Source organism: Antedon bifida, chromosome 6 (genome assembly GCF_963402885.1).
Source record: "Antedon bifida chromosome 6, ecAntBifi1.1, whole genome shotgun sequence".
NCBI lineage: Eukaryota > Metazoa > Echinodermata > Crinoidea > Comatulida > Antedonidae > Antedon > Antedon bifida.
In genome coordinates this window covers 19,513,822-19,537,221 of record NC_136231.1, presented here as the reverse complement: position 1 = coordinate 19,537,221, position 23,400 = coordinate 19,513,822, and the positions used below count along the sequence as shown (strand labels likewise).

Sequence of the window (23,400 nt, the reverse complement as noted above, 5' to 3'; positions counted from 1 at the left end):
TATGTAAATCGCCTACATTAGCGCTTTTGCAAGATAAGTTTCTACTATAAATACATTGTTCGAAAGTATTGGCGATATATTCGGGCGAAGGCTCGCAAGTGAATTATACAAACATTTTAGCGCATAAGTGATCATCAAGTTCAAGTCATACAATGAAGTTGTGTTTGGTGATATTACTCGTTGCCACAGCACTTGCAGGTTAGCTACTTATTATTACAGTAATAATTAAGTTTACAGTATTCAATTATTTATATTATTTTAAGATTTCAACATGGAGGTTGATACACTTTTTTTTATCCCCATGTGGTTCAATGTATTGTACTCATATATTCACTCTCAATCCTTATTGAGTAGGCCTATGATACTATGCCATTTAGTAGCAAAGAATTACTAACTTCTTTTAGAGTACATATGATAACAATGGCTTAGGGACTGTTGTTATACATGCAGTGTATTACTAATTTGTTCAAAGTTCATTTTCATTTGGATGTTTACACACTGAGGTTACATACTTTGGTTGACTATTCAGAAAACAATTGACTTTGATTATATAGTCATACTTAGCACGTAGCATTATTGTTAGGATATCGCAAAAGAAATTTAGAGGCATCGTCAATGAATACGTACGTTCCTAAATATCAGCTTCGCCTGGCTAGACCAAATAATTTAAAACTTTTTTTTAAAGAATAAAAAGTGTATTGATGTCGTTAAAGTAAACTCTATCATTTAATAACTCCCTGAATATTTTTTAATTAATTCTACATTAAATTTGGTTAACACAATTTCTGCAGTCCCAGGCGTTAAAGTAACTGAATACAATTAACTGTTGCTTATACCATGCTTATACTATGTATGCACTCAAGTTTAAGTGCACATTCATATAAAATACACTCCTCTAAATGGTAGTGACCGAATGAAAACAGAAGAACCGAATTCGAATCTCCAAAATATTGAGAGAGAGAAGTTATGAATGATTGAACGTTATATTTATGTGACATTATATTTACCAGATGTTTATTTCCTACAAACATTTGTTTTTATTTTACATGACCCGTAAATAATCTTTCAAAGAAACGTCACATCGAGGCTGTAAAGTTAATCGTAAATACATATTAAACTAAGCTTATCTCTCCGCAGCTAACCTTTTCAGAAGTGTTTACTTGACAATTAATATTTTAGATTGTTCATAAAAATGTTAAACAATGACTATAAGCCTACTTCTGTGTTATTTCTTCTGTCAATTATTTCCTGTACCAACTGAAAATTAATCCCATTAACACTATAGGGATAATAATACAACGATGTTGGTATTTTAATGTTTTAATAAAGAAAATAACATACAATACTAAAACGTTATTGAATACTTCAATATCACTGAAAATACTAAACAATAATATCGGCTGCGGCGCCAAAATGTTTACTCCTTTTTTATCATCGTCACAGTCCCACGTTTTTGTTTTCACTGACGCGGGTTTCACATTTTTTCCTTGCCTAATTTTAAACAAGTAAAATTATTAAATAATATTTAAAACAAAGTTTGACCAATTGATTAATTTCAATTGGACGTTATTATAATTAATATTGTGTGCGTGTGTGTGTAAAAGCCAAAACAATAATTAGTCCTGGTGGTCGAAAGTAGGCCTACCTGTACTGTACTTAAATTTCCTAGGGCATATTTTATTTATGGAACAGAAACTATACATTTATGAAACAGATAGGATAGAACCAAATAATCTGTGGCCTATCATTACATTTACAAAATATGTATCTAAATTCTTCTGTTAGGTTATTAGTATTTGCGCATGTAAAATGCAGTGTTTATAAAATATGGTAATCGTCATAAACTTGATTGCGCAATTCTGAACTTATTCCCAGTGAATGACTTCCCGTAATTTGTGACGCAGAACAATCAAAAACGCCAAAATCGTTCTGTTTACAAAGTCAGCAGCACAATTACATTGACTTTTTAAAGAGGGTCATTGGTTATACAATTGAAGTGACGAAATGTGTTGCTCAGATTTCAACACACGCAGCGAAGGTCTTAATACCGCACAAAGTCACTTTCAGAACTGTAAACTTATATTGCGTTATCAATATGTAATTGTGTAACGGTATCTGCAACGAAACTATTGTTTGCCCACGTGACAACACTGACACAAGATAAGGTCATTGTTGTTTTCTTATCTACAATACTTCCCTGTTTGACTTTTGATCCTATTTATATTTTTTTAAATTAATATTACTTTACTGATTTATTTTCTTGCAGTGCCTGTGCCCAAAACAGATATTACGCGTTTGCCAACATGCACAGGTATGTGAACATTTACGTTATGATAAGTCATATAGGGGACTCTATGGACAAAGTGTACCTACTATATAAAATCATTATTATTAGATTTAATTAGATCATACTTTCACGTCTCTGATGATGATCAATTAATTATTTTCCCTAAAGAGTATATAGGCCTATTATTGTTTAAAAGATTCATTAATGATGGAACAATTATGGCAAAAACACGTTGGTGGCGCCGTTATAAAAAATATAATTAGAAATTGATGAACTTGAACTTAAAGCTTTTTGCCGGCCGAAAGAATAAAGATTGGTCATTCCTTCAATCCATCTGTCACTAACTTTGGTTTTTTATTATGTTATCTTGTATTAGAAACTCGATTTGTCGAGAGCAAGCGCTATCTGTACACCTACGAGTCAGAGTCACTGACTGGCGTCGTAGGAACAAGCGAACGTCTATCCGGATTGAAGGTTGACTGTACGGTGCGGATACAAGTACCGGAACAGTGTGAACTCATCTTGACGCTAGAGGAATGTAGCCTCAAGGAATTAGACCCCGATGTACAGTCTCTGGAATGGACCAAGATGCAAGACAAAAGTGCGGCTTTCAATGAAGAAATGGTGAAATATCCACTTAAATTCACCATCGATGGTAGCAAGATTACCAATCTTGAAGCTAACCAAGCCGAACCTCTGCATATTCTGAACATAAAGAAGGGAATCCTCAGTGCTTTCCAACTGGAACAAGTTGACTCTACTACATCTATCATCGTTAAAGAGGAAACTGTTTTTGGAAATTGTACTGCTGATGTCAAACCTCACTTCTCAGAAGATAAGGGCCGCATTGACTACATCATCACTAAAAAGGACCTGACTATGTGTGATCGCCCAACCAAGAATGCTCCATTCCCAACTTTGGTAGAGATGGTCACCAATATGGTAAGTCTTATTAAATTGGCTTAGTTGTTTGTTGGTTTAATGCTTTTTCTTTTGTAAAATATATTACTTCTGTATATACAATTTATAGATATACATAGTAACAATGATGTTCTTTATGATTTGATTGTAATTAATAATTATACATTTATTAAGATCTCACGTTGCCTTACAAATATTCCTTTATAGACTCTTGCCGACAAACTGTTTATATCCGATCAATTCTGCAAACATGATATCAACAAGAGAGATCAAGTTGATTTGATCAAGTGTGAAGAGCGACATGTGTTCCGTCCAATGAGCTACATGGATGCTGGTCTACAATCTAACATCACACAAGTACTTGTTCTGCAGAATGTTGAGAAGGAAAATTCCAAACCAAAGTTTGACAGCAGTAAGTGGTTATGTTTTTTTTTTGTCATATTCTGTCTTGATGGGTTTAAGATTGTTATCAAGACAATACAATTAAAGAAATGATGGAGACGATTTCATGAAAATCAGTATTCCAAGGTAAACTTTGCATGACTTTATTTCATTTTTGTTTGTTTTCTAGGAGAAAGCCGAAAGACAAACCTAGTGTATGAATTCGAAAATGAGAGAGTACCAGACATGAACACTCCTGAAATTGCTTTTGAAAAGTTGATGGGACTTGTTGACAGCACACTGGATGAGGTCAAAATGGACACTCCACGACAATTCACTGAATTTGTTGCAATCATTCGATCTCTCAGCAATGAAACCATCCATGAATTCTATCCAATGGCTTATAATTGCTCAGAGTATAGAACTGAATGTGTTGAGAACCCATGGAAAGAAAAGCTTGCTCGGTATGTATTGGTATGAAATTGAATACAGTAGTCCTATAATTATAATAAAAACTTGTACATTATAAAGAAGGAAAGTACTTCCGTTTGCATTAATTCTTATCAAATATTTGTATTTCACAGGCAATACATCTATGATGGACTGAGCCACTGCATTACTCAACCATGCTTTTCCCTGGTAAACACTATGATTTCCAAAAATGAGGTCAATACTTTAATGGCACAGGCTATGCTGTACACTATGGCAATGCAGCCTTACCCTACTGAGGTACTCATCCATGAAAGTCTTCGAATCGCCAGAGCTTTACGCACTCAGTCATCCATCCTTCCACTGAGTACCATGGTACACAATTATTGGATCAACAATCCAGAAATCCGAGAAGAGCGTGAAGTAAGTTAACACTTTTTTTAAAAATAGCAATATATCATAAAAGTATTGTATAGTATAATGAAGTTGAAAAGATATTTTACATACAGTCAAAAATAATAATTACTTAATAATTTTCCAGCTCCCAGAAGCTCTCCGTGATACTTTGGCCTTCCTGAAGGAAATCATCAACATTGACTGCACTTCTCAAACTAACGAGCTTGATAGTGGAGTAAGTGTTGAGAGTAACCGCCAGATCCTCTTGGCCCTAAAAGCCATTGGCAACATTGGAGAACCTGTCCAGACTTATGACAATGGAGTCTTTGCCGCTGATGATCAAATAATCAGTACTCTTTTCCGTTGTGCCAAGAACCCAACAGTTCCACGCAACATCAGTCTCGCTGCCATTCAAGCTTTCCGACGTTTCAACATTCGCTCTGCTCAATTTACTCCATTGCAAGAGATCCTTCTTGATGCCAACCGAGATGTTGAAGTGCGTATTTTTACTTATCTGATGATCATGAGAAGCTCTCCAGCAAAGAGAGACCTTAAAACCATCATTGACAGTATGCGTACTGAGCCAGTTGATCAAGTCAGAGCTTTCATTGGATCTCATATCCAGAATGTCCTTGAAACTGAGGAACCAACACTCCAGGAGTAAGTATTATAATACATTATTATTTTTAATTTTTCTTAAACATTCTTTAAATGTTTTCTTTACCTTCAGATTAGGTTAATATTCATGTTTAAATTCCTGTCTTTAATTTACTTTTTCAGTTTGCGTGAAAAACTGTTCAAGATCCTTTCAGATGATCCAATGCCAGAATATCCAAAGAACATCTTGAAATACTCACGCAACATTGAGTTTTCAAAGGCCTTCCGTCTGCCATACATCAACAAGACTAGCTCTTCTCAGTTTGACACCAACATCATCTTTAATTCTGATGGATTCATTCCACGTGCTGCTATGTTCAACACTACATTGAATGTTCTTGGAAGAAGCCTTTACATGATTGAAGTAAGTACACTTGGTTGAGATATTTATTTTTTATTAGATTAATTATGTTTTTATTATTTATTCTAATCATTTGGTTTTCCATTTAATGTATTTGGTTTTAACATAGTGTGTTTTGTGTTTCTTTAGTTTGGAATTGATATGCAAGGATATGAAGAGACTCTTGAAGCCATATTTGGACCACAAGGTTACTTCCCAGATGTTCTGATGCGAAACATGTACACCAAGAGCAAAGATCTCATGAGATTCCTAAACGAAACCTACCAAAAGAAGAGTGTTGAATACAACCTTCCACAAACAATGGAAAAGATTTCGAACAAAACCAACAATATTCTTGAAAATATTGAACCATACATGGAAAAGGTAATGCCATACATCACAAAGGCAATGGAACAAGGGAAACCAATCTATGACAAAGCTGAAAAGATTATCAATCCAATCATCAAGAAGATGAAGAGCAAGCTGAATGATCTTGAAACTCCTGAACCAACCCAGGTAAGATAAATGAACTGATTTCTTAAAATGTTAATTTATTTTTAAAAGACATAAAATATGTGGTAGAAATTATACCTCAAAGTGTTTGAATTGAACAGTAATGATTTAACTGATTAATTATATAATGTTAATACATAGTTATTACCTAATAACATTTTTACCTAATTATGATTATATTTCAGACAAATGAAGCACTTCTACCTGAGGCAATCTTGACCCAATTGGACAACTTGCACACCAAGGTATCACACATGCCAGAACCCAAGTACTTGGCTGTCTACCTGAGAGCCTTTGAGAATGAGCTTGGTTTTGCTACTGTCGAAGAAATGCTTTCCGTCATGCCAAGATTCAACATCACAAACATCAAGAAGATTAACATGCAAATGGTTGCTGATTTGATGAATGAGGTATGAATGTCATTTTGGTCTAAGAAATATCTTGAATCCTGAATTTGCTTAGATACTACTTAGTTGCTCTCCAATCCTAATTAAATAAAATTAAAGGAAACCACATGTTAAATATACTTTTACCATATATTCTAGTTAATAATGTTTACTTATATTTAATTTAGATTTCCAAGAAGCTTGCTGATGGAGTTCAACTCAACATGACCAAGAGCATCATACTTGTCCAGCGTGAATGGGTGATACCAACCAGCATGGGTATGCCAATGAATGTCTCCCTCAACGGAACAACTGCAATGGCTCTTCGCACCCACTTCCGTATGAAAGTTGATGACATTAAGAAGCCAATGTTTGTTGAAGGAAAATTTGCTCCAAGTATTGCTATAGAGGTTGCTGGAAAGATGGGTGTTACTCTGCCATTGTATGGAGAGACTGGTGTCTTGGCCAATTCTACCATCTACCACTCATCTAACATCGCAGGCAATGTAACATACAAGAAGGGACGTCTCCAATTCAACCTAAAGAACATCCAAGAACCAATGAACCTCCTTAACTTCTCTACTAACCTGTATCTTGTTCGTCCAAACCAGGTCCTTGAATATTTACCAGGAGTTGAGCAAGACCGAAGTGAATATAAATTCTGCACAAATGTTTCGCGTCTGGTGGCTGATGATCTTTGTGTATCCTTCGCATACCCAAATGCCAGTTATGCCTACGCTCCACGATTCCCTCTGTCTGGACCAGTGAGCTTCAACTTTACTCTTGTGCCAACTGACAAGTATGTATTATAATTTTCAGTTTATGTAAACATATCATTAAAATTGCCTCTACTGTTAAATGAATTTACTAATTAATTTGTAATGCTGATTTTAATATTATATTTTATTAGTGTTGAGGCCTTCACTCTGGAAGCATCTTTGAGAAGGGAGAGAACACCAACAGCTAAGAAATCATTTACTTCAATTGGTAAAGCTGCAATGAGACCAAGACTGCTTAGAGATATTGTTCACTTCAACTTCTCCGCCCCAGGAAAAGAACTGGTACGCAACATTTCATCTCTTTTGATCGTTGACTACCAGAAGACTGAGGTCCAATGGAACTTCACTATCCCAGAGGTAAAGGCCTTCCGCATATATGCTGGACTACTAAACCTGACCGACAGTGAGAAGAACAGAATGGGTTACCATTTGACTTACAACATCTCTGCTGCAGAGATATACAATGCATCAACATCAATGACACTGATGAGCGAATATACCGAATCGTTAACCAACTGCTCTGTAATCTTGAGTACAAACATCATGGACTGGCGCCACAACTACTACGCCCAGTACCTTAACATGTCAGGAAACTGGATCGCTAGCCTCAATGAAACCTATTATTGGTGAGTTTGACAAATACACTTCATATTGTCACTGAGAAGTGCAAAGAATGTCCATATTTCTTATATTCAATGTCATAGCTCCTAAATAATTGATAGCTGTTGTATTATTGGCTTCATTGATACAGGTAACAACACTTTCTTCAATCGCACTGTATTTGATAATCATATTTTATATATCTTTATTAGGGATGATGAGACACCATTGTACAAACAGATCATGTGGCCATTCAACGATTATAAGATCAAAGCAGACAAATTCAAAACCGCATACATTCTTGTCAAGAGCCAGGAGCGCGAGTGTTCAGAGGTTGACTGTAACAGGAGAGAACGTGTTCTTGAAACCAGTCTGTACAGACAGAACCTGACCCTCACCAACACTCACACAATAAAGCCAATGAGCAATGTCAACACCCTTAACGTCAGCTTTTCTAATGATAACTTGGTAAGTAAAATATATAAATATGTTCAAAAGCTTCTTTTGTATTTCATAGGTAATAACAGAAAGACACAGTGACACTGCCTAGACCTAAGCAAACAATTGGGGAATAACTTAAAACATAAACAGACAATAGAGTCTGAAGAATCTAGAGAGAAATTTAGCATCTGTTTGAATGATGATTTTAGAAGATTTCTAAATGTAAACAAATCTAAAAATGTACAGTTTTATTTAATCGTAGAATTTAAATCCTTATTCTTGCATAGAACCAGAATTGTTAATACGACAAAAGACATAACACTTGTTTTTATTTTATAGGTTTACCCAATTGTGAACTTCACTGTACAAATGTTGAACCAATCTGTAGTGGATACGGAGAAATATGAAATCACCTTGAATGCCTCTCGCCATGAACGATACGTTGCTGCCATACATGACATCACTCGTATTCGCGGAGAATATAACCACACAGTTCGATTTGTGTACTACAGCGTTGCTAAAGTTGTCATGCCACAGTTTGATAGTTTGATAGGCTTCCCAGGTACATTTGGTAAGTTTGAATATTATGTTTTTTCCCATGTTTTTCATGATGTTGTTTTATTTGTTACTTATATTTTTTTTTACATCGAAAGCCCTTTTTTCAGACCTTGTGTGTACATCTAAATGTACCAGGTCTAATCAACAAATTAATTTGAATTGTCATATTTTATTTTAAATGTCTATAGATTATTATGGTGATGCTCTATACAAGATGATACCTTCATTCATGAACACAACTATTACCGTTAGCCTAAGAAATGAGACTGCTACCATGGAGGAGGAAATCAAACCACTTCGTCTACTTGGTTATCTGAACGTAACCTATCCAAATATGCTGAACCTGAAAGAACAAAGCAGTGTGAGCTTTATTGCCAAGATTGCTAATGATTCTATCTATGAAGACAATGAACACAGCTATTGGGGACAGTTCAACGCATCTGTGCCATGCCTAAAGGTGTGTATTATTTATCAGAAATCTTTCATGTTATTGATTAATAATTAATAGATTAATAATTAATAGATTAAATCATTGATGATTGATAATGTTTTATCTATTCGACTATTAATTATAAGTTTTCGCTATTATTTTAATTTCAGTTTAACAGTAGCTATCTAGCAGCAGTTGTTAAAGGACAGGAAGGAGTTACAGTCGGCCATAATCTAACAGTTGTTGACCAAAAGAGAATGCAATCGTGGGGCTTTGATACTCTTGCTACATGGATGCCTATGTCTTCTAACTTAACTTGGAACACCAAGGTTGCAACACCAGTCTTAAACATAAGCTATGATCATGTGCAATTTAAAAATGATGGAGGATTCCAGTTTATCTTCAATGATACAGTTAACAACACACTAAACAACTTCCTTAATCACACAGTATTTGGTAGGCATACTCATATATTTTATTCAGTATATTGTTTAATTACAGATTATCCAAAAAAGACATAGAATAATTTCCACCATTTCATAGTAGGTGTCATATTCTTACCTCACTTCACATTCCTCAGGATGATACATTACTTTAAATCAAAGTGAAACGTGTTTGTAATTTTTCAACAGGTTGAGGTATGCAGACTTTTTAGACCATCTTATATGTTGCACGTACACATTTTGATTGTTGTTTTTCTAGTATTTTTTTCTTTAATTATATAGGTCATTTTGAACTGAAGCCAGAATACATTTCCTTGAATGCTTCTCTCTGGACTAAGATGATGCAGATCAATGGCAGTCATATTCTGAGGAAACAAGGACCAATCGTCGACCTTTCATGGGAGGCTGTTCAGATCCGCGCCAAGTCAATGTACAAGAAGGCCCTTGCCAAGCAATTCAAAGCCCTCTATGAAGAAACCAAAGAAGTATCCAGCAAACTGATTACATCCAGCTTCAATCTGACAAATGCCATAAACATGAGCTCACCACGTGTTGGCAACCTGACTTTAGAACATAAGATGGGATTCGGAATCTTTGGCTTAAATGATACAGTTAAGGTCAATTTAACACACGAGGAGTATGGTCTTGGAGCAAACCTTTTCACCAATCTTGGTCTGAACAAAACATGTTTCCACACCATTTTTGCTTCTGAAAGCAAGAGTCCACTTCACCTTATGCAAGGAAATGGATCTTTTGTTCTGTTCAAGAGTGCACCAATGGAAATCGGCCTTAAGAGTGCTTCCCACATGGCTGTCCAATCATCAAAGTCAAATGCCAGTTTCAACGGTACCTTTAACATCGAGAAAATGACCAAACTATGGAGTTTCAAGACTGTGAACGGAAGCCTGAAGTACAATATCACATCTCCAGTCGTTGGTGCTCAGCTCAACAGCTCTGCGAATCTTAAGAACTTCATCTCACCCTTCCAATTTGAGATGGTTGATGGTGCTCTAAGGCATACCATTAATTCTTCAGTTGGCAACTTGACTTCTGAGATGTCTATCTTACTGGACACCTTCAGTTCAATCTTCAACTTCAACAACTTTACTGGAAGAATGGTGCACATCATGAACTCTACAATGGCTAATGCTTCATCGGTATCTATGATGAATTTGGACAACTTTTCATCTTTGTCAAAGTTTGTTAAAGTAAATGTTTCTACTGCAAACCGACTGATCTCCAAAAAGGCAAATTTGACTTCTGATGCAGAAATCGTCCTACAAAACTTCCTCTCTGCTTTTAACTTTGAATTGGTTAAAGGCTTGATGAACCACAACATATCAACTTGTATTGGTAATGCTTCATCTAGAAGCCTAGCTGTTCTATCTTCCTCTGTTGATAGTCTTAGTTTGAATGAGGCCAATGCTTCCACCGTCAGTATTCTGTCATCTAAGTTGGTAAATGCTACTTCTGTAATCGGGTTGTCTATGCAGGACGTCAAGTCCATGTTCAGTTTCAGACTTCTTAATGGTACAATGAACCATGCTGTGGTTTCTAAATTGGCCAATCTTACCTCTATCAGCCAGGTTGCTTTGAACGAATCTACTGATATATGGAAGTTTAGACAATTAAATGTTACCACCAACAATACAATTGCTGCTGTTCTCGTCAATGCCAGTTCCAACATGGCCCTGCTCATGAAGGACTTCAGATCAATGTCTAACTTTAACTTGGTTGATGGAAACATGAAACACCTAGTCAATTCCTCCATTGGTAACTTCAATTCAAGCAGTCAACTTAGCATGGTTAACTTCACCAGTCTATTTGCATTTGAAAAAGTAAACGCAACCGCCAAGAACAACTTCACTTCACGAATGACAAATATGACATCCGACATTGCATTACTAATGAAAGAATTCCGATCTGCCACCAATTTCAATTTGATAAGTGGAAACATGACTAATGTCCTTAGTACTGGATATGTAAATGGTTCTTCAAATAGCTCTGTGGTTCTAAGCAACATGACATCACCATTGGTCTTTGACGAGGTTAATGCAACAACATCACACAAATTAGTGTCTAAGTTAATGAATGTTGACTCTGAAATGCTAATTGCTTTCAAAAACTTCTCTTCATTGTTCAACTTTGGAAAAGTAAATTCATCAATGGCCCACAAAGTTCTTTCAAGATGGTTTAATGCTACATCTGTCAGTGGCATGGTAATGCACAACTTTACCTCTCCAGTCACGTTTACTGAGGCAAATTTTACCAGTCTTAATAACATGACATCTCAGGTTGCCAATCTGACTTCAAATGCACGTGTAAACTTTAGAGAATTCACTTCCCTCTTTAACTTCAGAAAGATGGCCGGATGGATGAAAACTAATGCTTCTATCAAATATATGAATGTTAGCTCTGAAAGTTCTGCTCTCATCAGCAATCATGACTACCTTTTCAAGTTTGAAGAATTTAATGCAACAACAAGACAATATGTTAGATCTCCATTCACTAACCTGACATCTGATGTGATCCTGCGTCTCCAAAAATTCAGATCCATCTTTAGCTTTGATAAAGTAAACGGAACCATGGTTCATAACCTGACATCAAGATTTTTGAATGCTACCTCAAACAGCTCTGGTATAATCAACAACCATAAATGCTTATTTAAATTTGAGCAAATGAATGCAACGACTACCAATATCGTACGTTCTCCATTGACCAACTTAACATCGACTATTCTGGTTCGCCTGCAAAACTTTACATCTATCTTTAACTTCACAAAGATCGAAGGTAACATGGAACACACGTTTAGCTCCAAATGGTTAAACGCTACCTCTAACAGCTCTGGTCTAATCAACAATCACACACGATTGTTCAGATTTGAAGAAATTAATGGCACGACTACCAACAACGTTAAATCATGCTTAGCATCCGTAACATCTGAAGTTGTTCTGAAAATGCAAAACTTTACCTCAATCTTTAACTTTAGTCAAGTAAATGGAAGTGCTGTCCACCGATTCAACAGTACATTGGTAAATGTTACATCTAACAGCAATGTGTTCTTAAACAACTTTACATCTCTATTCAATTTCTCCGAGGCAAACACAACCTCATTGAATTCAGTCAATGCTACCCTGGCAAATCTCACATCTGAAATGGCTCTAAAGGTCAAGAACATCAGGTCAATCTTCAACTTTGACATTATTAGCGGACTTTCCAGTCAACGTCTTGATTCACGATTTGTCAATGCTAGCATGAACAACTCAATGATTATCAACAACCACAAGTGTCTTTTTAAGTTTGCAGAAATAAGTGCAATAAGTGACAACAAGCTGACAATGATGTCCACAAACTTGACAACTGTTGGTCTTGTACGACTTGAAAACTTCCGTTCAATGCTCTCCTTCAACAAATCTGTTATTTCTGGTAACTTCACTCTTGCATCCAAAATATTTAATGCAACTACCAACAACACCTTTGTTATTAACCAAAACCGTGGATTGTTTACCTTTGATAACATAACCGTCAACACTGACACCGGCGTTAAGGTACTTTCAACTAATTTTAACTCAAGCATGTTCCTTGGACTTGATCAATTTAGATCTTTGGTTAACTTCAACAGAATTGCTGGTGCCAGTAATTTCAGCATTGACTCGTGGATTGTAAATGCATCTTCCAACAGCTCTATGATGATGGTCAATCATCCTGCACTGTTTGTATTCGATGAAGGCAATGTTACAACATCTAACAAATTGAATTTATATAACATGGTGGTAATGGAATCAGATGTCTTAATGAAGAGAACACTTTCAACATCTTTATTCAACTTCAAGAAATTCCTTACTAAGGCAAACATTGGTGTTACTTCCAAATTGATGAATGTTACATCCAACAACTCTATGGCTATTAATGAACACAAATGTCTCTTTGAATTTGATGGAGCTAAAGTGGGAACTCTCAACAAACTCAGATCATCTTTAATGAATGTCACCTCAGAAGCTGTTATGCAGTTCGAAGAGTTTGAAAAGATCTTCAAGTTTAAAAAGGTGAATGGAACCATGAAACAAAGAATTATCACACCACTCATTAATACATCCTCTGAAAGTGTAATTATTCTTAAAGATTTCAAATCACTATGCTCATTCCCAGAAGCCAGAGCAACTACCTTAAACAACATTACTTCTCGTCTTGGCAATGTAACAACCTTTGCTGGCTGGAGTAGAACTGGCTCTGAAGGCTTCTTTAAATTCAACCGCATGAATACTACTGTGACCATGAATGTATCTCTTCCCGTGTTTGTTGTATCTACTGAAGCTATAACAGATTTTGTCAACTTCAGAAACATTTTCAACTTTGATAAGGTCAATGGAGTTTCCAGCATCGTTTGGGATAAATGTTCGTTCATGAACAGCACCGGTAGAGCAGAATTTATGCTTGTTGACTTCCGTAAACTATTTGATTTCAACAAGGCTAATGCTTCAGTTTTATACAACACAACAACAAAACTAGGAACATTCACTTCTCTTACCCGTGGTGATCTCCGTGACTTCCGAGCACCATTCAAGTTTGATCGTGTTTGCATGGATACCCAAAACAACCTTACCACTCCATTTGCTGCTGTCAACCAAGAAATAGGCCTGACAATGACCAAATCTGTTGAGTTCTTGAAATTTGAGCGTTTCAACACATCAAGCAAGTTTAACTTCACCAACAAATATGTCAACCTTACTAGTCTAGAAAGATTTGCTATCCAAGACATGTCACGACTCTTTAAATTCTCAAGAATTAACTTTACCAGACAATACAACCTGACCAGTCCACTTGTTACAGTCAACTTGACTGACGGAATTGAAATGAATGACTTCTTATGTATGTTCAAATTCAATAGAATTAATACAACCATGGACTACAGAATTGCAACTCCATTCACAAACGCTTCCTTCATCAGTGCTGTAGAATTTAACAACTTTACTGGCTTGTTGAACTTCGATCTTATCAATGTCAATGCAACCGTCAACTTGTCTTCTGACATTGCAAGGTTCGACCATTTCAGTGGATTGGCTTTCAATAACTTCAACGGTAGCATTCTCAAATTCAGACTGATCAATGGTACAATGAGAAACAATGTCACAAGCAAATTGGCCAATCTGACTACCAGTTCTGGTTTCACTTTGAAGAATTTCACTTCTCTCTTCAACTTTTCAAACGTGAATGCAAAGATGTCATACAACTTCACAACTCCAGTTGTCAACAGTACTTTAGAAACAGTGATGGATCTTTTCAACTTCAGTTCCTGGAGAAACTTCAGTCAAATTGAAACTGGCCACAACTTTACTGTTGCTACAAGAATGATCAACATTACCACAAACAGCAGTGTACGTATGACAAAATGGACTGTCTACCAACAGAGAATGTCAGCCAATATTTCCAGCCCTGTTGCTTCAATTGCTCTTCTTCAAACCAGTGACATCCAATCTGTACATTTCAAAGTAGCATCACCAAATCATGGATCATTGTGCTTCCTTGGAAAGATCAGCGATGATGGAAAGTTGATGAACATGTCTGTGTATCATATGACAGCTGTAAGTAGCATATCCCATCGTTTAATGTGTTACTACTTTATTATAGAATTAGGAAATCTATGTACTAATTATTATTTCAGGTTATGAGAAACCTCTATATAAAATAATCATCAATATAAATAATTATGCTCTATAAATTAAAAACAAAATCACAACCATACACTACATGTTAACATGGAATTAAATAATGCCAAATAAAAAGTAATTATTACTATATGTTAATAATTTGATTTTATTATATTTTAGGCTGATAGATTGAATGTAACAGACTTACAATGGCTTCTGATGTTGAACGAGAGCAATGTCATCTACAGCAACTTCAGCTGGAACCCAGCTTTGATTGATGGTGCTTTCAACCTTACCAACAAACTCATTGCCACTACTGTCAACCTCACAATGACAGCTGTCAACCAGACCAGGAACTACACACAGCATGTTGTTAATGTCACAAGAATCTACATGAATAACCAAATAAGAAAGATTAATGACACCTACATGAACCTAGATGTTATTACAGCTGAATATATGGAGTTTATTCGTGAAGAAATCGAAATAGCTATTGTCAAGTCAAAGGAATATGCTGTTGAGCAGTGGAGGAAAGCTAAAGAATATGACTATGATGCACTGTGGCTGAGAACAGTAGAGGAATACAACCAATTGAAGGCAGACCTCAAAGCAAAATATGAAGAGCTTAAAGTAAGATACAATGACATGAAGGTGAAAGCAATTGAAAAATATGATGAGCTTAAAATCAAGTTTGATGAACTAGTTGTAAAGATCGAAGAAATCATCAAGAACAAAGAACATCCAATCAACCGTCTTACCATGAAGTAAGCAATTATTTATTTTATAGTTACTACCATCATTCCCTCTGTATATCTTGACAAATCGATTTGTCGATAACAAGACTGTAGTTTCAAGAGTGGGCTCTTATTGGATGTGTATTAAAGAAAATAAAAACTCCAATGGTTTATTATGATGTATATTCCATTTCATAAAGAAGTATTATTAATGTACTTTAGTAAAAAAGTAAAACCATTCGTAAGTAATAATAACACATTGTTTCTTAACATTATTATTATTACTATTTATAGTTATTACTTTAATTCTGTTTTTCAGGTATTTTAACAAATCCATCTATGAGATACTTGAAATTTCAAAAATGTCTGTTGATAAATTCATGGAAAAGGCTGCACTTAAATGGGCAAAGGTACAGAAAACTCTAAGAGTATTGAAAAAGAAGATCACAGACTTCACAGCTTCCTTGAAAGTTAAAGTTGAAGAGAAGTTTGAGGTTTACAAGGTACAATTGAAAGAGAAGTTTGCTGAACTGAAAGAAACCATGGCTGAATTGAAGAGGATGTATGATGAGTCAGACCGAGAAGCCTTTGAATTATTTGTCAGAGAAATTGCAGAAAAACTTTCTCTTAAGTTTACTGAATTATCTGAAAAGGTTATAGAGAAGACAAAGGTTGCAATTGAATTTGTCAAAAAGATGGTCAAAGATGTTACAAAGAAAACAAAAAAACAAGTTACCAAGGCTCTTGAGAAAGCAATTGATATCATTACCAAGATGTCCCAAGACAAATCCAATGCTATCAACAGGTTTACCCTCAGACTTTTCAATAACACCGTCTATGAAATCGCTCAAGACATTCTCAGCATCTCCAAGATCCAATACAAAGCACTTCTGGTGAAACTTGAAGCATACAGAGAAAAGGCAGAAATATTCATGGCAAAAGCTATTGAAGAAATAATCCGTATTTCACTTGAAGACGAGAATGCTATCAACAAATTTGTAATCAAATACATGGGCAGCAACATCAACACTGTGAGCATTTTAACTTTTTTCCTAAATAATTTTCAAATATACCATTTTTACTAGATAAATTAGTTACATCTTTGTTGGTCTCCAGTTATCTTAAATTATTTAGTGTGATTAAAATGACGTTTCACTTTTGAAATTTATGATAGGAATATTTCTCAAAAATGTCTTTTTCTACACTGTCTTTAGGTTGTCGTCGAAACCATGGAGAAGCTTGTAAAACTCATTACAGAGATAACTGAGAAATCCATTGAGGTGTATAATCAAGCCAAAGTCGACTATGCTGATTACAAGGATAAGGCAATTGAAATGTACAACGATTTTGACAGAGAGGTCTTCGTAGAAAATGTCAGGGTGTTTGTAGATGAACTACCATCTAAACTTCGAAATATGTCAGATTCTGCTCTAGTTGAAGTTGAAGCCATCCTCGAAAAAATAATGGAGAAACTTGAAATTGTCATGGAAGAAGCCAAGGTGAAATATGATGAAGTGGTTGAACAGGTTGTTGTAATGTCCAAGAACGAATCTAACGCTATTAACAAACTCACTCTGAAATACCTAAACCGCACAGTCTACACAATAGTTGAAGAACTTGTAGCTATATACAAAGAAAAATATGCTGAGGCTATGGTGAAACTTGACATCTACAAGGTCAAGGCTTTTGAAGCTTTAGACAAGGTTATTGATGAGATCATCATCATCTCATTGAATGAGACACATGTTATCAACAAGTATGCTTTGAAGTACACTGGCCGCAATGCCAATGAAGTAAGTTGGTTTTAATTGTACTGTAGTCTGACAATTAATATCATTTCTTTCCCACGATCTCACATTTTATAATATCTTTTTTAAACTTATTTTTTATATTTAAGCAATATTTCAATGAAGGTTAATTTTTTTTAATCTATTTTGTAGCTTGTGAAGGAAGCCATCAAAAACTTTACCAAACTTGTCGAACAGGTGCGTGAAAAAGCAATGGAGTTATATGATGATGCCAAGGTAAAGTTTGTAGAATACAGAGAATTGACAATTGAGAAGTATGAAGAGTACAAAATTAAGGCAGTTGAGCTGTATGATGAATATTCTGTCAAGGCAATTGAGAAATACGATGAACTTCGAGTCAAACTTCCAGAATTGTATGAAGAATTGAAGACGGAAGTCCGTAACTACTATGACAATGTACGCAACCAGACTATCGAGCTGAAAGAAAAATTGACTGATCTTATAGAGAAGTTTAAAACTCAACCACTCAACACATCTGTCAGGGAAACCATGGAATATGTTGAAGAGGTTGCTGAGAAACTGAAGGTCAAGGTTGATGAGCTGACAACTAAGGTTATGGAATTCTATGAAGAAAACCTCACCGAAGAAAACATCATGAAACTGAGAGATGATGCCCGACAATACATTGAGGATAAAGTACAACCAATCATCAACAAACTTGAAGAGTTCAATCAAGACAGGATCCAGCCACTTGTCAACAGACTTGAGGAAATGAAGGATGAGGTATCAAAGAAGACATGGGAAATTCTTGAAAATAACAGAGTTTTAGAACTTACCCGCAAGTTTGTGGAGAAGACACGTGAATATTTAAATGCTACATATGCTATAAATTCGAGAGCTATCAAATCTGCTCAGGAAGTTATCAGAATGACTAGAGAGTTTGTAGAAGCATGCATTGAGTACCTCAACAACACTATGCCAGGTATTTACTATTTACTATTTTATATTTTGCAATACATTTAAAAAAAATTTATTTAGCAACTAATAATTAAACTATCCTTCTATTAATCAATAAAATTTATATTTTATTTTTTAGGATGGATCTACAGATACTATGAAATTGATCAAATTCCACGTCGTGTTTGGGATAGTGCCATTGATGCCGCTCAAATGAAGATGGAACAGATTCCTGTTCTGATCCGTCTAACTCCACAACTCACACTTAACCTCACACGTTCTGCAATCAACTACAGTTTGAACATGTCACGCTCTGCAGTCAGCTATAGTCTCAATAGTATTGGACAAGTAGGAGAAAGCAGCTTTGCCATGAACATCTCTCATCCATTTAACTACACCAGCTTCTATCAACCACCGACACTTACCAACAAACAATGGGAAATGGTTGATATGGTACAAAACAAGACTGAAGAAGTCATTAACCAGGTTGTCGAGTACTACATTATAACCCGTGAATACATCAACGAGACTTATCCAATTGTTGTTGAATGGGTGAAAGAACAAGAACCATTCATCCGTGAGAAATACACACAAGTACGTGAACAGGTTGAGATCCTACGTGACCAAGCTATGGACAAGTATGAAATATGGAAGGTAAAGGCAGAAAACAAATACGAAGAGTTGAAAGAAAAGGTTGAACAAGTAATTGCTGAAACCAAAGAAGTATATGATGAGATTAAAAAGAAAGCTGAACTGAAATATGATGAATTGAAGGTCAAAGTTGAAGAGTATTATCCCATAGCTGTTCAAGAATGTAAAGATGCATACGCCATCTTTTTACGTGAAGCCCCTAATGTAAGACAAAACATAAAGAGAGCTTACAATATCACCATTGAGGGAATGAAGATTCTTCAGGAACAGGTTGTTGAAAAATGTAGTCAGCTTTCTGAAGATGCAGTTGCCGTATATGAAGATCTTAAAGAGAAATACTATGAGCTAAAGCCTCGTGTTGAGAAGAAGATTGATGAGATTATTAAAGTTGTCAAAACCAAACTTGAGAAATGGCAGAAAGATTTAAAAGAAAACTACAAAAAAATAGTTGATATAATCAAGGCTGAGCTTCCAAACTGGAAAGAACATCTTAACAAGCTTATAAGTAATATGTATGAGAAGTTCGATGAAATGATTGTCAAGGCACTTGAATTGATCGAAAAGATTAAGGAGAAAATTCCAGAAATCACAGAAAAATTGGAAGAACTGGTATCTCGTATCAAAGACCTTACACCTGATTACATCAAGGAAAACCTACCAGAAATTATTGCATACATTAAAAAAGTAATCAAATACTTGGAAGACATGATCCGCAATTTTGAGTATCCTCAGCTGCCTCAATTGCCAAAGATCCCAACAATTAGAGACTTCATTCCCCAATTCCAAAGTAAGTGTTTAATTTTTTTAATTATATTTTTATAATATTGTAGTAATAATAATTGTATTGTTTACTGTATTTAAAACACAATTAATATTAGGTTGTTCTTCATGTCGCATTAAATTTATGTTTTCATAGGCACTGCTATGATTTTTGGACCACTTCATGTATACACATTCGACCAGAAGAGATACGAGTTCCCAGGATACAAAGGAGAGGAGTGTTCATACGTATTGGCAAGTGATTTCGTTGACCGAAACTTCACCATCATCAGCACTCAAAACTCCATTACCCTTGTACTCCAGGAAATGAGCATCAAACTCAATGGCGAGAACAAGATTCAAATTAATGGCAGAGAAGAGATCCAGGAGCTTCCATACCAGTCATCTGGCAAAGAAGTGACAATCGTTAGAAATGGACAATGGGTACAGATTTCAACTACATATGGTATTGATATTAAATGCGATTCGTTATACCAAATGTGCCTCTTCAATGCCAGCCGATGGTACTACAACAAGACCCTAGGACTTCTTGGAACCCTTAATGATGAAAAGCACTTTGACATGCGCAAACCAGATGGTTCTGTTGCTAAGACGTTGACTGAATTTGCCAACGCATTTGAAATAAGTGGAAACAAGCAATGCAAGATTGTACCAGGCAAAGATGAAATATTTAATCAGGGACCAAGAGACTGCTCAGAAGAACCAAGTACAGATTGTGAATTCTATTTCAACGATCCTGCTTCACCTCTGGCTGAATGCTTCAACACTATCAACGTCGCTGAATTTAAATCACTCTGTGAGGAAGAAACTAAGTGCTACCCAGAAAGCAGTAAAGCCATCTGTAATGCAACCACCTCATATGTTGAAATGTGCAGAAGCCATGGAAAACAAATTGAGCATGTCCAGCAATGCAGTGAGTGTCTTCCTTTTTAATATATGCTTTCTAATCAAGTTGATGCAATCCATTATACTGTACCTTAAGCATTAATTTTTTAAGTTGCTAGTGTATTATGTATTTACTTTTTTTATATAGATAAATGTGGTGATAAGGTCATCGGAGAAGTCTGGGAGATCACCAACGAAAACACCGCTGATATTGTCTTCATTGTCTCGGAAAACAAGAAAATGGTAGAAGACCATGACATTGCTGAAGAGTTGACTCAACTTGTGGAGGCGACTGAAAAAACCTTAGGTAAAGCCAACATCAATGATAACAGATATGCACTTGTTGCATTTGGAGGAGAAGAAATACATGAAGGCCCACACCAGCACACAATCAACGGAAAGGTCTTTGCCAGCTCTTCTGAATTTATCAATGGAGCCCGAAGCCTAGAATTCTTTGGTGATTATGAAACTGACGGTCTTAAAGCTCTTGAATTCGCTACAGAGTTGGAACTTCGTGCAGAAGCTACTAAGATCTTTGTTCTGGTTTCTGAAAGAGAAACTGATGTAAGTTTATAAATAAAATAAATAAATTTACATATTTATTCTTATTTTTATTATTATTATTCAAGATAAATTGTTTTATTAAAGAAATTCCAAAAAAGAAATAGAATTATATAATTATGGCGTATACAAATAATTATACTTTTCAGGCTGAGATTGAAGAACAGTTGACCATGCAATCACTCCTGGCAGACAACGGCATCACTCTGAATGTAATCTCATCCTATGATACCTTGAAGCAAGAGAAATCAAGCAAGAACATCGTTGGAATCAATTGGGATGGAAAGGCTATCATGGCATCAAAGAGTAAGAAAGACATCTCAACCAAGTTAGATATGCCAAGAGGAAGTTATTCAAAAGTGGCCAAGGCCTCTAAAGGTAATTATACTCTTTTAATTAATTAATGCAATAAACATGCTTTATACCACTGATTTTTCTAAAATGTTGTTTAAAAGAAAAAAAATCATTAAAATAGCAAAAGACTTTTTACAATGCTATTAAAGGTTTTGAAATTTAGCCTTACTATTTTGTTTACTGCAACAACAATAATCCAAATGGTTTTCTACAATGTATAATTAATATGTTAATTCTATCAACATAATAGGCGCTGTATTCAGTCTTGAGCAACTGCAACGAGAAGTCGAGGACGTTATAACCTTGTGTTCCAAACGTATCCGTAACCAAGTTGAAAGACCACTGGAGAGCGACTTAAACATGAAAGAATGCGAGTGCAAGAGAAACGTATACGGCCGAGCTGTATCTAAATGCGAGGTCATTTCTGAATAACTCCGTAACTCACTGCATTATGATTTACTCGACAAACTCAAGGCTAACCCAACACAACAGAAGATATTATACAATGTTATTTTCTAAAGTAATTTGATTTTAAATCGGCAGAATCAATTCACACTAAAAACTTAATAATTCTATGAACACATTACATATTTTACAGTACAGTATTATAATACAAGAAGATGCAATCAAGCAAAGTTAATTGTATTACATAACAATATATTATTCCTTGTATTTTAATGTTATTTGATGCACTAAAAAATGCAAAATAGCAATAATATGTATGGTTGAAAATGTGTATATTATGATTAGACCAATAAATATTGCAACATAAAAGTTAACAGTAGCCTATACTTCTTCTATTTGATGGTACGAATGTATATAGTCTTACAGGCAATTTGATTTAATAATACTTATCTATGTATTTGCTTAATGTGCTTAAAACAAGAGTCTTGCAATTGCTGTAAAACTACATAATTCTTACCATTATGCTTGTGTGTTTGATTTGCTTAAATTGCATTATCCTTACCATTTTACCAGTTTACGTTTACCCTATTATTGTCCTCAATCCTCTGTAATATTACCGCAGGAATATTTGGAAAATGAACCCACATGACGACAAAGACGGTGATGACGAAGGAGACGACAATGATGACGATGAAAGTACCTGTAGGACTACAAATTATTTAATGCTGTTTTTCACAAAATCCCTCTTTAATACCAGGGTGTAGTTAATTATTTAGTTAATTAACAACTCCCGGGACATACAATTAAACCTTTTCCGAGATTTGGCCCTCCTATATACTGTAACTTAGTTTAATGAAAACAATTTGCTGTTACGTGTACAAATTAAATACCGGTAACAAAATGAATTTTCGACTAACACATGTCCTCATCAAAAAAATCCGCTAACTAACGTCGTCAGGTCATAGAAGGTCACCAAAACTATTTACTATTTATGGCAATATACAAGCATGTATTGCTATGTTAGTGCATAATAACTGTATTATAAAAAGTTCATATTTTGGGTGAATTTGCAAAAAAATCACTGTACTATAGTACAGGGATTTTGTCGAAAAATGG

The 23,400-nt window shown here is 35.3% G+C and overlaps 1 protein-coding gene across 1 annotated transcript; it reads left to right on the top strand.

Moving 5' to 3' along the window:
• The first annotated feature begins 77 nt into the window (after positions 1-77).
• LOC144844711 (uncharacterized) lies at positions 78-22,658 on the top strand. Its single transcript, XM_078701739.1, has 26 exons — positions 78-198; positions 2,267-2,311; positions 2,664-3,229; positions 3,416-3,620; positions 3,780-4,053; positions 4,174-4,441; positions 4,560-5,074; positions 5,195-5,435; positions 5,562-5,927; positions 6,110-6,334; positions 6,499-7,109; positions 7,221-7,715; positions 7,902-8,157; positions 8,470-8,701; positions 8,877-9,145; positions 9,289-9,574; positions 9,844-15,143; positions 15,390-15,973; positions 16,263-16,974; positions 17,158-17,736; positions 17,884-18,673; positions 18,788-20,086; positions 20,216-20,992; positions 21,113-21,528; positions 21,675-21,903; positions 22,130-22,658. Exons 1-26 carry the CDS (start codon positions 153-155, stop codon positions 22,309-22,311), a joined length of 15,768 nt encoding a protein of 5,255 aa, XP_078557865.1. The 5' UTR covers positions 78-152; the 3' UTR covers positions 22,312-22,658.
• Positions 22,659-23,400: the final 742 nt, after the last annotated feature.